Source organism: Panicum virgatum, chromosome 8N (assembly GCF_016808335.1).
Source record: "Panicum virgatum strain AP13 chromosome 8N, P.virgatum_v5, whole genome shotgun sequence".
Taxonomy (NCBI): domain Eukaryota; kingdom Viridiplantae; phylum Streptophyta; class Magnoliopsida; order Poales; family Poaceae; genus Panicum; species Panicum virgatum.
The window spans coordinates 13,225,402-13,240,114 of record NC_053152.1 but is presented as its reverse complement, the minus strand read 5'-3'; the positions used below and the strand labels follow the sequence as shown (position 1 = coordinate 13,240,114).

The 14,713-nt window shown below is 46.2% G+C and overlaps 1 protein-coding gene across 1 annotated transcript; it reads right to left on the bottom strand.

Annotated features, from left to right (window-relative positions):
* Positions 1–11,812: 11,812 nt before the first annotated feature.
* Positions 11,813–13,347, bottom strand: LOC120684530 (3-oxo-Delta(4,5)-steroid 5-beta-reductase-like). Its single transcript, XM_039966386.1, has one exon. The coding sequence runs from the start codon at positions 13,222–13,224 to the stop codon at positions 11,962–11,964; it is 1,263 nt and encodes a 420-aa protein (XP_039822320.1). The 5' UTR covers positions 13,225–13,347; the 3' UTR covers positions 11,813–11,961.
* Positions 13,348–14,713: the final 1,366 nt, after the last annotated feature.

Below are 14,713 nucleotides of genomic sequence, written 5' to 3'. Positions count from 1 at the left end.
GTGACAAAATAGATCTTAGGAAGCAACCATTGCTATTTAGGCTTATGTCCTACAGTTGATACAACTCTGATACCACTTCTGTCACACCCGGTTTTAAGGACAAAACCGAATGCATAGCTATATGTATGCCAGGATCAAGTTTCATACATATAGAGACATCATAAGTGAATAATCAGTAACAGTATCACGTAAAAGAGAATTAAAACAACAACTAAAAGATTATCAGAGTTTACAGCTTATCCTGGAAAATGAAGGCTCCAAACTTCACAGGCAATCGACTAGGGGTTGCGTACGCCTAGAACTCAGCAACATCTTCAAAAGACTTCACCACAACTTTCTCCTTCTGAGCAGCAGTAAGCAAGGGTGAGTACACTTATTGTTGTTACTCAGCAAGGCCACAAGAAATAACCAGAAAATAATTTATATCCATCTTTAAGTTTATTAATCATGTGAGGGTCCAAGCCGCTCTTGACCGTGAGCACGGCTAACCGGTTAGTTTTAACTCTGCAGAGGTTGTACACTTTCACCACAATTCGCGTAAAAGTTCCAAAGAACTTTGAACCCAACCACGCAATGTGCTAGCTAGGCACAATACCACACTTCTGAGGTGTGATTGCATAGGGACGCTACGAGGCCTTTACAAAGAATCACTATATGTACGCACTGGTCCCTTGCTTTCTGCGATACCTAAGAAGACGAAGCTTCCTTCACCCGCTCCTCAAAGCTCGATAACCCAAAAATCCACCAATCAAACACCCCAGGCACGACATATAGATCATCTAATTACTTAGCCAAGACCAGAGCCATATAGTATTGTGGTTGTACGGTTTTCTTGGGTGGTTCTCCATGTTCCAATTAAATCATAGTACTCTTGTATATAAGCATAGATAGAAAGATGGTTAGGGTCACTTTCCTTTTCCAACAAAAAGCTACTCTTACTGCTCTTTAGCTTTTGCTCATTTGGAAAACATGATCTTCAATCTTCAAACGACGATCCTTCTACTCGGGGCAATCAACGAGCAAACATACAAAGCAACAAACAAAAACCACTAAGAACAGTACACCAATCATATAAAAGCATTAAAAGGTTGTAATAAAGGATCGGGCTCGCTTCTACGGTTATGAGAGCACAAGAAACACGGAAAACGGAGCTAGGACGTGGAAACTATGGGATAAACAATGAGTAAGGATTTAGTCGTGATTAACCAAAGGGTTAAGGACTAACAGAAAAGATTTGTAAGACACAATAAAGTGTGCTCACAGAGGATGACAAGGTGATAAGACTACTACACACATCACAAGGATCACGTGAGCGTAAGAATCGATGAAAACGAAGCTAAAACGAAGAAGTTATGGCTAAAACAAGGTTCCAAGGACTTATTTGCGATAGATCTAAACTTCCAGGGGCTAGCTCTAAAGAAACCAGGGACTAAAACGAGATTAAACCTAAACTACAGGTGCTAGAAAACAAAAACTAAAGCTTTGGACGGCGGGTTCAATTTTTTAAGAGAACAGGGTTCTTTCTGCTAATAAAAGAACTTAAACATAATTATTTTTGAAGAGAGCAGGACGACGGGTTGATTTTTACTAAACCGAGGGTCTCTTTTGCAAAGGTTCCATAGCTGACCGGTATTGACTTTGTTAGATCTGTTATGGACCGTTGGATTGCGATCCGATGAATCAGATCGCCGGAGTCACGTGATTATGCACTCCCGGGGTCGACTCTGGACGGAAATCTGGACGGGAAGCGTGCGGCGAGGCGAACTCGATTGTGGTGGCTGCGCGGCTCTGCAGCATAGGGGAGAACGGGAACAGCGGCGCGCGGCGGAGCAGAGGCGGAGCAGAGCTCCGGCGAGCGTGCAGGTGTGCGCAGAGGTGGGAAAACGGGGAAAAGGATGGCCGGCGATACTCCTTACCTTGACGCGAAGCTCTGGGATGACTCAAAAACAACGGAGAGGCGGTTGCGCGGCGAACGACTCCAAAGCGGCGGCGAAGGCAAGCTCAGCTAGGGTTTAGCGCAGGGCGAGAGGCGGCGGTTGCGGCTTGGGGAGTCAAGTGGTTGTCGCGGGTCCCTTTTATAGGGGCGCGGAGGAGCCTTGGTGTGCGCGCCACGGCCGCGCGGAGAGGCGTGCACGGTCGGGACTCGGGTTCAACCCGAGTCTGGCTCGAGCGCGTGGAGGGGGATGACAAGCGGGGCCCGCGTGTTCGGCGACGCCGAGAAAGAGGGCGCAGCACGGCTAGCGCGCAACTGGGCCGGGGTTCTGCGCCGCAGTAACCGGTTGGGCCGGTGGAGAGGAAGAAAAAAAACGGGCTGGGCTGCTGGTTGGGCTGAAGAGAGGGGTTTCCGGTTTTCTTTTTCTTTTCTTTTGTAAAAGCCTTCAAACAAATTCAATTTGAATTCAAATTCAAATTGAACAACAAACAATAAAACAATGCAAGGGCAGCATGAGTGCAAAACAAACAAAAAGTTTTATTTAGTTTTAGAAAAACAAGCAATCATTATTTATTTTTCACTAAAGTTCCCTGCGAAGAAAATAAATGTTGCGAAAATTTTAAAATTATGAGAAAATTTGTTGCTTTATTTTACTTTTAATCACTTCCTGAAATTCGACAATTTCTGGGTGTGACAAGGAGCTACCGATAAATGACTTCTTCCGAGATGACATGCTCATGAAGGTAACGGACACCACACCCTGGTATGCAAATATTGTGAATTTTATGGTTGCAGGGTATGTACCACCAGGAGAAAACAAGAAGAAGTTGATCTACGAAAGTAGACGTCACTTGTGGGATGATCCGTACCTCTACAGAGTTTGTGTTGATGGCCTGCTGAGAAGATGTGTACCCATAGCGGAAGGAATGAGAATCATTGAGAAATGTCATGCAGCACCTTATGGTGGACACTATGGTGTATACCGTACTCAGGCCAAGATCTGGCAAAGTGGATTCTTTTGGCCAACCATGTACGAGGACACCAAAGACTTCATTCGAAGATGCCAGCAGCATGGAGGAATTACTGCACGAAATGCAATGCCCCTACAAAATAACCTCCAGATAGAACTATTTGACGTATGGGGCATTGACTTCATGGGACCATTCCCAAAGTCTTATGACAGCGAATACATCCTGGTGGCAGTTGATTATGTGTCCAAATGGGTAGAAGCAATGCCATGCCATGTGGCCGACTCCAAGCATGCTCGACGGATGTTCCAAGAGATCATATTTTCTCGTTTTGGGACACCAAGGATGGTGATAAGTGACGGAGGGTCTCACTTCATTGATAAGACCTTCCGAAACTTTCTCAAAGAGCTTGGAGCAGAGCACAACATTGCAACTCCATATTACCCCCAAACCAATGATCAAGCAGAAGCATCAAATAAACAAATCAAGAACATTCTGCAAAAGACCGTACAAGAGATGGGGAAATCATGTAAGACAAAGCTACCCGATGCACTTTGGGCATATCGAACTGCCTACAAAACACCACTGGGCATGTCATCCTATCAGCTAGTGTATGGGAAGACATGCCACCTGCCTGTCGAGCTAGAACACAGGGCACACTGGGCAATCCGGAGATTCAACATGGACTTTAAGAAAGCCGAAATGCACAGAAAACAACAACTATCAGAGCTAGAAGAATGGAGGAACAAAGCATACCATAGTGCCAAGATCTATAAAGAGAAGACCAAGAAGTGGCACGACAAAAGGATCAAGCAAAAGGAGTTCAAGCCAGGAGATAAGGTATTACTCTGTAATTCCAGGGTTAAGTTATTTGGACATGGGAAGCTTCGGAGCAAATGGGAAGGACCGTACACCGTCGTCGACGTCGCATCACACGGAGCAATCACTCTTCAAGATGATGAAGGTAAGACCTTCAAGGTAAACGGTCATCATTTAAAAATCTTCCTAGAACCCGATAATAAAAAGTATGATGTGATCAACTTCATTGAATAAACCTAGCCTTAAAATCAACTTCCAAAATAAAATAGGCTAGACAACCCTTATCTACCTAGGCTCCTTTTTGTTTTTGCTTTGTTCCCTAACAAATTACAGGCAGAAGAATAAGTGTGTGTGGGGGGGGGGGGGTCGCCTGACCCCCAGATCATTTACACGCAGCGAAGGTATGCAATCCCAAGCTACTTGACATAAGGAGTTGAGGTGACTTGATTCAAGACCGTTCTACTCCTCAACTACCCGAGATGGCATGATAGACACTTCAAAGTTCACAAGTGCAAGGTGAGGTTTGGAATATCTCTTATGCTCGTTTCATACCTTTGGAAGTTATGTTTCACCTTAGTCCTTTCTCCTTCACTCGAGCACGAGCAAAGGCTAAGTGTGGGGGTGTTGTTGACGGCCCTTAAGTCCTAAAATCAGCCGTCAACTCTTGCAGCTTTTCATAACATTTCATCACCAAACTTAGTTGTAGGGCTTATATCTAATCAAGTTCCACGAGTTTTGGTGAATCATGGTCTGCAGGCACCCACAGTCGAAATGCAAGGGAAAAGACAAGTGAATGCAGAAGAAATGCACAGATGATCCAGTCCTGCGTTACACTTACAAAAAGGGCCCACAAACCATAGGAAATGGGCGTGCCAAGCAAGATGCACCCAAGGGATAAGGTTAGGGCCCACCTGCTAGCTAGCCAGAGGAAGGAGGGCCTGGGGGAGTGCCGTCTGGGGCTGGCCGATCCCTAGGGTCGCCCGAACCCAGACGGGCACCCGTCCAGTTGAGTCTTGGGGAGGAGTAGTGCCTACTCAACCTTGATTCCTTCCATATATGCATACGGCGGGAACTGACCTCCTCAGGCTATAAAAGGGGACCTCCCTCACCCCTCATTGGACACACCATCCAAGGGAGTAGAGTAGTGCCACATTGCAAAGGCAACGTGCTAGTTCGCTAGTGTTTAGAATAAAGGAGGAGAGTGAGGAGTAGTTCGGGGAAGCGCCGGCCTGTCGGTGTTCTTCTTCAAGTTTGTACCTCTACAGATACTGGCTTCTTTCAGAGTAAAGTAAGTTAGTATTTGTGATTCTCTGTTCTTGCATAGTACTTATCTTTGAGTGAGATCAGTTCTCTTACTCGCGGGTTCATCGCTCTGTTTTATACAGAGTACCATAGTTTGCTACGGGGTACCAAATGTAGTTAGACTACGGTAGTAATCAGTAGCATAGACGTGGTGTCTAGGCTAAGAGTTACCTTTGTTTGCCTTATATCTCACAGTCTGTGAGGTAGTCCATAGGTGGTGACAGCCCTGTTGGTCCTTAGTAGCCCTCCACATTCGGATATAGCGTAGAGCTGTTGGCCAGAGTCTCCTGATCATTTCAGGGGTAAGCCGGTGCCCGAAGCGAGTATCTAGCCCGAGAGATCAAACTTAACTCATCCTTAGTGCTACCTCAGTAATCCTCTCTATCCCCGCCACTTATCTTGGTGTGTCCTTGGACCGACTTAGTAAGAAGTTAGTGCACACACGTTCCCTGTGGATACGATACACTTGAATACTCACGGGTGAAAGCTACAACGGTATCCGTATGCTTGCGGATTTATTCGCATCGTTAAAATACCCAACAGAGGTGCTGCCGCTGGTATCAGATATGCTGGCGGTGTGAGGTCCGAATCATGATACACTTCCTTGCAAGGTCTCTAGTGATGAGTAGGAGTGCCTCAGCAACACCTCCAACGAGGGACACGGCACCAGTGGCGTCGTTGTTGCCGGTGTCGGCACAAATTGTACCAAACAATGCTTTCGCATAGCACTCCTAACGCTCGCAGCCGTCACCACGATGCGTCTTCTGTGTGCCACCGAGACGGTCGTCGACGCAGTGGAATACCCGGGCCGTCGATCTGGCCGTCGGATCCTACCGCTTGAGAAGGTGGGGGGCACCGGCGGTGCAGCCAAGCACACCACGACAAACCGGACTTGGGGGTGGTGGATCCACCCTCAGGATGGCTAGATCTGGTCAAGGAGAACCGAATCCGGCCATGGAGGAGAAGGATATGATCACGAGATGACAGATTTGTGGGAGAACGGGCGCCTGGGATCCGGCCATCCTCCTCTCGAATTCCGACGGGCTTCGAATCCAACAATGGGGCGCCATCTCCAACGGAGGAGTGCCGGCTGCTAGGGGTCGTGCGCGGTAGTGGAGAGCCCTGTCCTCGCCGGAAGGAATCGGCCAAGGCACGTCGGCTCACATGGCGGTGGTGGGGGGTGGGCGGGGGCATGAAGTGGGCGAGTTGGGGTGCAAGCCCTGCCAGCGCCTTCCTCGGAGCCGCCTGGCTTTGACCGGCGACAACTCAGGCGGCAACAAGGCGGGTGGAGAGCGGGGGTGAAGCCTGGGGGTGGCAGCGGCGCCTAGGGTTCCGCCCGTCGCCCACAGCGCGAGGAGGGCGCGGGCTTCCCACTCCTTTAAGGAAAGGAAGTGGCCCAATATTGGAACCAACTTTAAATTACCTCTTGCTGGTACGCAAGTTAGCTTATATGGAGAAAAGAAATTGCATGAGTTGAAAATCTTCAAGTTAAGCTAAATCCACCCTCTTCTGCGCAACGTAGAAGGCGCTGGTAGTAGATCGAGAAAAGCTACTTCTTCAGCAACACTGTTATTCATCCATGCTGAGCACCGCCAGAGCCTCTTGTTGTGCGCACTGTTTTGTGCATCGGAGGATCGTTGTTTTCAGACTTGCAAACTGTGAAGCATGACATGGTCGTGAGTGTGGACGACCTCTGCACAGAATAATATGTACTAAATTTGAGGAATCTGTCGATCATATCACGCATCATCTCAGCAGTTCAGTTTATAGATGCAGTAGTTAGGATCAGCATGAAAGCTGAGCTTCAATTCCCTTTACCTCTCTTTCCTACATAGAGCTTATTAAGGTTTGGCGCTACACTAGAACTTCATATTCTCAGGCTTGCCTACATGTTTATATATATCGTTGAGATGGTGTGGGAGTACTACAACCGGAACTTAACATAAATGATGATTCACCCAAAATCTTCAGGGTTTATTATATAGGTGGTAGTGGCCCTCCAGGCCGGCCTTCAAATCTGGACTTCAGAGGGCCTGAAAACCATCCAAAAGGCATGAATATGCCCTTAAAGAGAAAACTTTAGGTGACGAGGTGGTTATGGTTGCTTTGGGATTCATGACTCTTCTATCAGTGGAAAAATATATATATATTTAGATAATGGATTGAAATTCAGGCTTCATCTACTTAATGGTAGAATCGGACCAAAAAATACAACGTTCAACAACCAGCACAAACCGAAGAGAGCTGTAGGAACAAAGTCACAGCACTTAAGATCTCAAATAACCGAAATAAAGTTTTTATCTATGCAACACCAACTCTCCTAAGAGAAAGCCAGCCATTGGAGTGGAAGAAGTGCAATGCTGAAGATTCAAGATGCCTGGCTGCTTGCACAAGTTCTTCACGATGGTCCTCATGACGCTGAAACTTTGCCCATTGGCGTAGTCAATGAGTTCCCCGGAAGAGTACCTGCAAAAAATTTTTTGGTCTGCATTTGTCAAAAACTATATACGTCCATGCAAACAATCAATACATGACCCATGAATGACTGCACTGAATGCACCACCTATCACAGATGTCACCAGCCGATCATATGGCCTAAGGCAAATGACATGTTTATTAGTTGTACATGAGTCGAACATGCATGTGTGGAAATGGTTCCTTGCAGAGGAACTCACTCTCCCGATTAATTTGTATATCAGTTTCCTACTCGTTGCATACCTCATTAGAGGTGTTAATTGGTACTCTTAAGTGCACCTCCAACCCTCTTTAGTTCAAAGTTATGTACTACTTTTTCAAAATGAGATTTAATTGTGGAGAAGTAGTACAAAATTTTGAACTAAAACGGATTGGAGGTGCACCTAAGCAATACACCCTTACAAAATGTATAATGCACTCCGAAGCACGTGCACCCTCTCTCTTCTATGCGGTTGCGCTTGCTGAGAGAGCAACACACTCTAATCAATACGGTGCCAATGCTTGGAGGGAACTCAAGAAGCCATGGACGAGAACGCGCCAGAGCTTGCTCCAATAACCTGCACCATACTGGGTAGTTCCCTTTACAAGATCGGATATATTCTTTGGAGGGAGAAAGAAAGAACAAACCTGATGCGCAGATGAGCATTATTGTACCAAGGAAATGAAGTGGCTCAACATCTGAACAAACTATGAATTATGTCCTACCGATACATACAGGATTTAACTTCAACTGAGTTTAAATGGTTCATCAGTAGCTGCACTGTTAATTGTTCATCCACACTGTGCAATGCGACGACCCTGTTCTGCGCTCTGCATTGCGAACCAGAGGAATAGCACCTGTATAGCGAGGACCTAATGAACAAGCCTCCTGCCAATACTGTGCCAATGATGTGAAGCGCGATATGGTTGCAACATGCAAGTGAGGCTAGAGCTTGGACGCGACTCTACTTCGCGGTCCATGTAGGTTACCCTTCAACGAATGTGTCAATGGTACACATCATCTTGGAGGCAGAATTGCTTACTACAGTCATGGCTGGTGAGATGGTTGAGCTCAGATTCCCATTGCCTCCCTTTCCTATGTAGAGCCTAGTAAGATCTAGCGAAACTCATGCAACTCATAATGTTGTCAAGCTTGCTCATGTTTATATATATCTGCAAGACAGTGCGGGAGACAAATACGAAACCTAACATGAGTTATTGACACAAAATCTTGTGGATTTATTATATCTGATCTGTCCTATTCGGTGCAGGCTTAACTTATACAGCACCAGCTGCTATCTCTTGGTAATAACCAAATCTTCAATTTAGAAACCATTTCTTTGCATTGAACAATGGTTTTCTTGATATGTAATCTCATAAGATAATATGTTGAATCTGTTTTAACCTCAACGTTTCCGTCGACCCATCTAAAAATGAATGAGATTTTCTATAGAACAATGACAAATGGTTTGATTTATTTTAGCCAAAACCTAAATTTACATAACCAATTGTACAAAGCTCATCGCATCAGGGATCAGGACGGTACTTGTGACAACACAAAGATGCCACATTCGCGTCATGCATTGCTTGCATGTCCGTTTCTCTGTCCTACTCCTGGTCTCATGAAAGTCTATTTGTTCATCCATGGGTCCGTGCTGCAAGAGCTTATAGCTCTCGCTTGGCTCTTCTACTAGTACGCTGGTAAGATGGGAGCTCTCCATGACTGAAAAGCTCCGCAGCTCAGAGCCACAGCCTAGTGCAGAGGTCAGTACCAGTTCGGGCAGCTGTGTGGCGACAGTTGCTTGATTCGGACTCCTGCTGCCACCTTTTCCTATGGACCTGGTCCAAACACTCGTAGTTCTCATATCCTACCCACGTTTTGGCTCTGATATATGCTGCTGGTATGCGTTTACAACCTGAAATATTGGATCGCTCACAATAATGAGACGACACAGTACATGTACGTACTCGACAATAATCACTAAAAAAGACAAGACTCTCCAAGCACTTAAAATAGTTTGGCGCGAAAAGGAAAATCCTTTACAAATACCACCTGACCAGTAGCACGTTACACGTTACTGTGCCCTTGGGCTGATCTGCCCTCAGGCCTGCTTAACTATCTATAACAGCATCTCCAGCAATAGTCCCCAAATCACAGCCCCCATATAGCTTTTGGGGGCTGGTCCCCATCTTATACCCTCCAAATAATACATCCAACTCTAGCAGAAGCCCTCATATTTGAGCCCTCATCCAAGTCTAGAGAGGCTGGTGAGTGGGGCCCACGGATGGAGGGCTCCTTATAGACCCCCCAGGCCTAGGGGGTGGAGTGGGAGATTTGGAGGCCTCCCTAGTTTAGGGACTCAAGTAGAGGGTCTGCTGGAGTTGTTTTTCTTGATTTCACCCTTCAAATTTGGGGTAGGGGGTTTGATAGAGGGTCTGCTGGAGTTGCTCTAAAGACCTCTGTAACACCCAAAATAAGTTTGTTTAAATTGAAATGTTTTATGTCAAAAATATGTACCTCTTGCTTTTATTCAAGAGAGAGAGAGAGTTTCCTCTTTCTCTTTTCCTCTCTTTATCTTTTTTCCCGTGGCTCCGTTGACACAGAATCTGGTCAATATGCCTAGTATGCTAGAATGCACCCAAGATCGATCAACGCCGGCGAAGCTCTGGGCCGAACCGGTCTGACCGGTTGTGCCGACCGGTCCAGGCAGGGCTTCACGTAGGTCTAGAACAACGAGCTTGGGAGGGACCCCGTCAGAGCTCGCGGAGCTAGGGTTACTGAGATCGGTCGGGCCACTAAGAACACCTTCAAACGCCGCTTGGACGCAGGAAGAGCAACAATTAGGGTTTAGAAAATGGCTAGGGTTTAAGAGACAAAAAGTAGATGTAAATTGTATTGAATCGATTGGAATTACCCTCAATCGGTCTTAACCTTCATATCTAGATGGAGCGGAGGGAGTACTAATTCTGATCTCAATGTAGTTTCCACACTGAAGTGGTAATTATGACATATGGTAAGACAGTAGTATTATATTATAGTGTAATGCTAGCTAGTAACTGTACCATCAACGAATACAAACAAATATTTTTGACACAATGATGATCAAGAGTAGCTAAAGGCATTGAGCTCGGCAGCTGGCGATGATATTTAACCTTCCACATACCCGTCAGCTAGAACTACACATCTGCTCTTGCTAGGTCTCAAGACACATTGTGGAGCAAGAGCTAGCACAACAGTCTTCATCACTGGACATGGATGAACTCCTGGTGCCTCTGCTTCCTACTTGATATAACATGCTGAAGACACTTCCCTGTTTTTAGCTTGCCTATTACTTTGTCCTGGTGTTCTCTAAAGTGGAAAAAACTGGTGGCTGGCATGCTATACACATTGTGGAGTGCGGACATGGATATGCCAATATATACCGTCTTTTGCGTGGGTGCTACAACTTTTTTTTTTGAAAGAAGGGTGGGTGCTACAACTTTGGATAATTACTCAAACTATGAACCACCAACTTAACCATCTGGAGCGTTGACAGTAAAATAGACATTATGGAGATATTGCGATGGTATTCTTAATTAGGCCCGGAAGATGGTACATGGATCATGTCAATAGATTAGAGTGCGTGGATAGCTAGAGCTCGGATTCCTCACCTTCCGGAACACCACTGTGTTTTTTATTGCATTGCATCGATCTATAAGATGAAGGCTTACAGAGATGAGGATATGGATCCGATCAAAATTGGGGAGGAGGATGAAAAATCTGTCACACGTATTGATCAGCTCCTGGAGGCGGTTGACATTTGACATGTAAATTGTTCATTATATCGGTCAGATAAGCTTAGGATAGGTTGTGGGCCCTTAAATCTAAGAGTTAAGCGCATCCAACCTACCACCTTGGGATGCAAGTTATATATATTTTTGGGTTGTTGGATCGACTTAGAAAATTGATAAAATAAGTTACAATGATATTTTGTGTAAATAATTTTGGAGGAGAAATAAACTAAAGTGACATGGCACCGTAATTAATTTGCTGACCCAAAATACTATTTGGTACCCACTTACGTCCTTACTTTCACCGAACCAACTTGAAGATCAATGGCTAGGGTAAGGTTTTGATGTCTTCCTTTGAATGGTGAAAGAAGAGAACCTCGGGTTCTAGCATGCAAGGCAAAACATTTGGCGTCTTCACCAGCCAATCTATTTCTTCTATTTAGTCCAATTCCTGCCGGCCAAATCGTGTTTGTTCTTATTATTTATTCCAGAATACAAGATATTACAACACGAAACTAAATAGATATACACATAAAGATATATATGTAGTGATGCGAAATCGAAAGGAAGTAAAGAGATCAATAAACTGGATCCAAGAGGAAACCTGAATAATATGACCATGGTCATTATTAACAACAATCAAAAGGCGTGCACCATGAAGGAGACGCCGATCGAGTATCGACAACGTGGAAGCTAAACGAAAGCATGCATCAATCAGGGAACAATTTTGTAAGCTCTCATCCTGTCAATCCATGAGTTGAATGATTTGGCGGTGTTCCGGAAACCAAGGAAGCCGTATTCCTTGCTCTTGTTCATGCTGTCCAGAAACTCCACTTGGACACTGAACAGGGCATCGACAAACCACCAATTAGCGACCTCGTGGAGCTGCGTCGGCACGAGCTGGTTCTCCTCGACGATCTCCGCCCACACGGCCTCCTTCCCAGCCATGGCCTCCGAGGCCTTCACCCGGTTCTCTTCCCCCTCGTAACCTACCCACTCCAACCCAAAACGGCCAGCTAGTATCGGCCACAGCTGCCTCCACTTGTAGACGTCCCCGTTGCTGCAGTTGAAGGCCTCGTTCTTGGCCACGGGATCGACGGCTGCCCAGATCTGCTGCTGGGCGATGAGGTCTGCGTCGGACGCGCTGCTGAACCCCTCCCAGGTGCCAAGGGATCCCGGCCACCGTAGCGGAACGCCGTCCTTGCGGCAGATGGCGGCGTACACGCAGAGGCTGCAGACGATGTTCATGGCGCTCCGGGGGGAGAAGCCGAAGATGAGGTTGGGACGGTGCACGGACCAGCTGATGGCGCCGCCCTCGCCGTCGCCGTCGCCGCGCCGGGCGACGGCGTCGAAGAGCAGGTCCTCCTGGCCGTAGTACAAGTTGGGCCAGTCGAGCCGCGGCATGTCCTCGGTGTAGGGAGGGTCCAGCGCCGTGGTCCGGCCGAAGGCCTCCGGCGGGCCCATGTAGTGCATCGTCCCGGTCTGGAGGGAGACGTGGGCAAGGGCGGGGCAGTTGGGGACGACGACGGAGAGGACGTTGCGGAGCATGGCGGAGTTCACGTCCAGGTTCCGCGCCTCGGTGGCGCGCGGGGACCAGGCGGCGTAGAAGACGTGGGTGACATCGCTCAGGGGCGCGAGGGCCTCGGCGACGGCGCCGGGGTCGGCGAGGTCGAGGTGGAGGTGGGTGACGGAGGCCCGCGGCGGCGGGGACCAGGGCGGGAGAGGCCGGCGGGAGAGAGCGTAGACCTTCCACGGCCCGCCTGGCGTGTCCGGGAGCGGGAGCATGTCGACCAGGGAGGTGCCCACGATGCCGGTGGAGTCGACGACGAGCGCGACGCTCTGGAAGGGCGACCGCTCGGCGACCTGCTCATCCTCACTCTTCAGCGCCGCACCTCTCCACCACCACCAGCTCATGCTAGGCGTCATGGCCGGACTGCGAAACAAAATTAAACGGCTTGATGTTTCTGAAACACGCATGAGCGAATGGGAAATTATAGGGCGAGAGTGGAATAGCTAAATTGACGTTTCAATTAGTAAAAAAATCAAGAACGTTTTCATAATTTAGTGTAATCAGTCAAGTGGAGAAATGGCTCCTAATTAGTATGTGGGCTTTTGTAACTAATTATAAAACGGTTGTTAATCTGACAATGCATGATGGAGGACTGTATAGTTAAAAAAAATATGAAATGTCTTTCTCATATGATCACGAAATATTTTGTCTTGTCGACCGTGCGTCATCGTATGAGTGGAATAGCTAACTTGACGTGTTTTGATTAGTAAGAAAATCAATAACGTTTTCATAATTTAGTGTAATCAAAAGTTACTATCAGCCTCTAACATATATCAAGTGGATATGAACACAAATTAATTAAATAGGAGAAATGGCTCAGCATGTGGGTTTTAATTAGTAGCTCATGCGGTTGTCAATCTGACAAAGCAAAGCATGACGGAGGACTGTATAGTTAAAAAATATCTGGAATCTGTCTTTCTCATATGACGAAATGTTTTGTCTTATTAATCGTTCGTCATCGTATTTCGGTTCACCTACTTAGACTTTGCGATCGATCTTTTGCACGGTCTATTACTATTATAAGTGAGATTTGTACTGAATATGCAATGCATATCTTTTCGTCAAGGTAGAAGAGAGTTTTACACAACGCGCCGAAGCGCTATTTACGCCTGAGCAAAGACTACAACAATCGAAGCATAGGACATCACGGGCATATTCCAGAGGAGATGCTTAGGAATATTAATTAATGAGCTCCTCAACCTGTGATAAGCCTTCCTGGTGCCTTCATTTCAACTTGAAAAAAGATCTAAATTGATCTTTGAGTAGTACTCCCTCCGTTCCAAATTATAAGTCATTCCAAGAATCTTGGAGAATCAAACCATTTCAAAGTTTGACCAAAATTATAGAGAGAAATATAAAGATTTATGACATCAAATAGATATACTATAAAAATATAACTAACAAAGAATCTAATTATACTTAATTAGTATCGTAAATGTTATTATCTTGTTGTATAAATTTGGTCAAACTTAGAAAATTTTGACTCTCCAAAATTCTTGAAATGACTTATAACTTGAAAAATAGAAAAGTATGTGACACTTGCCTTTTCATTTCTTCCCCCCTCTTTCCTTTTTGAGGCTTCCTTTGGAAATTCTAAACCCTGCTAGGTTCCCGGCCTTTTCCCCGAGGCGAGAGCCCACGGGCAATGCTTTCACTGTGCGTGATTTTCTCTATGGGTGCTAATTGATAACCATTAGATGCCCCTCCAACCCTCTCTAGTTCAAAATTTTGTACTAATTCTCCAAAACGATATCTCAATTTGAAATATTAGTATAAAATTTTGAACTAAAGAGAATTGGAGGTACACCTAAGAGTCACTCATTTGCACCCTTGATTTTCTCAGCATACGGAAGTCTGCGTGGTGGGGCTTCGCGGGCCGATTCCCTTCATTTTCCG

Coding starts and splice junctions, on each gene's coding strand:
- LOC120684530 (XM_039966386.1), bottom strand. CDS start 13,224: ATGCGTGTTTCAGAAACATCAAGCCGTTTAATTTTGTTTCGCAGTCCG.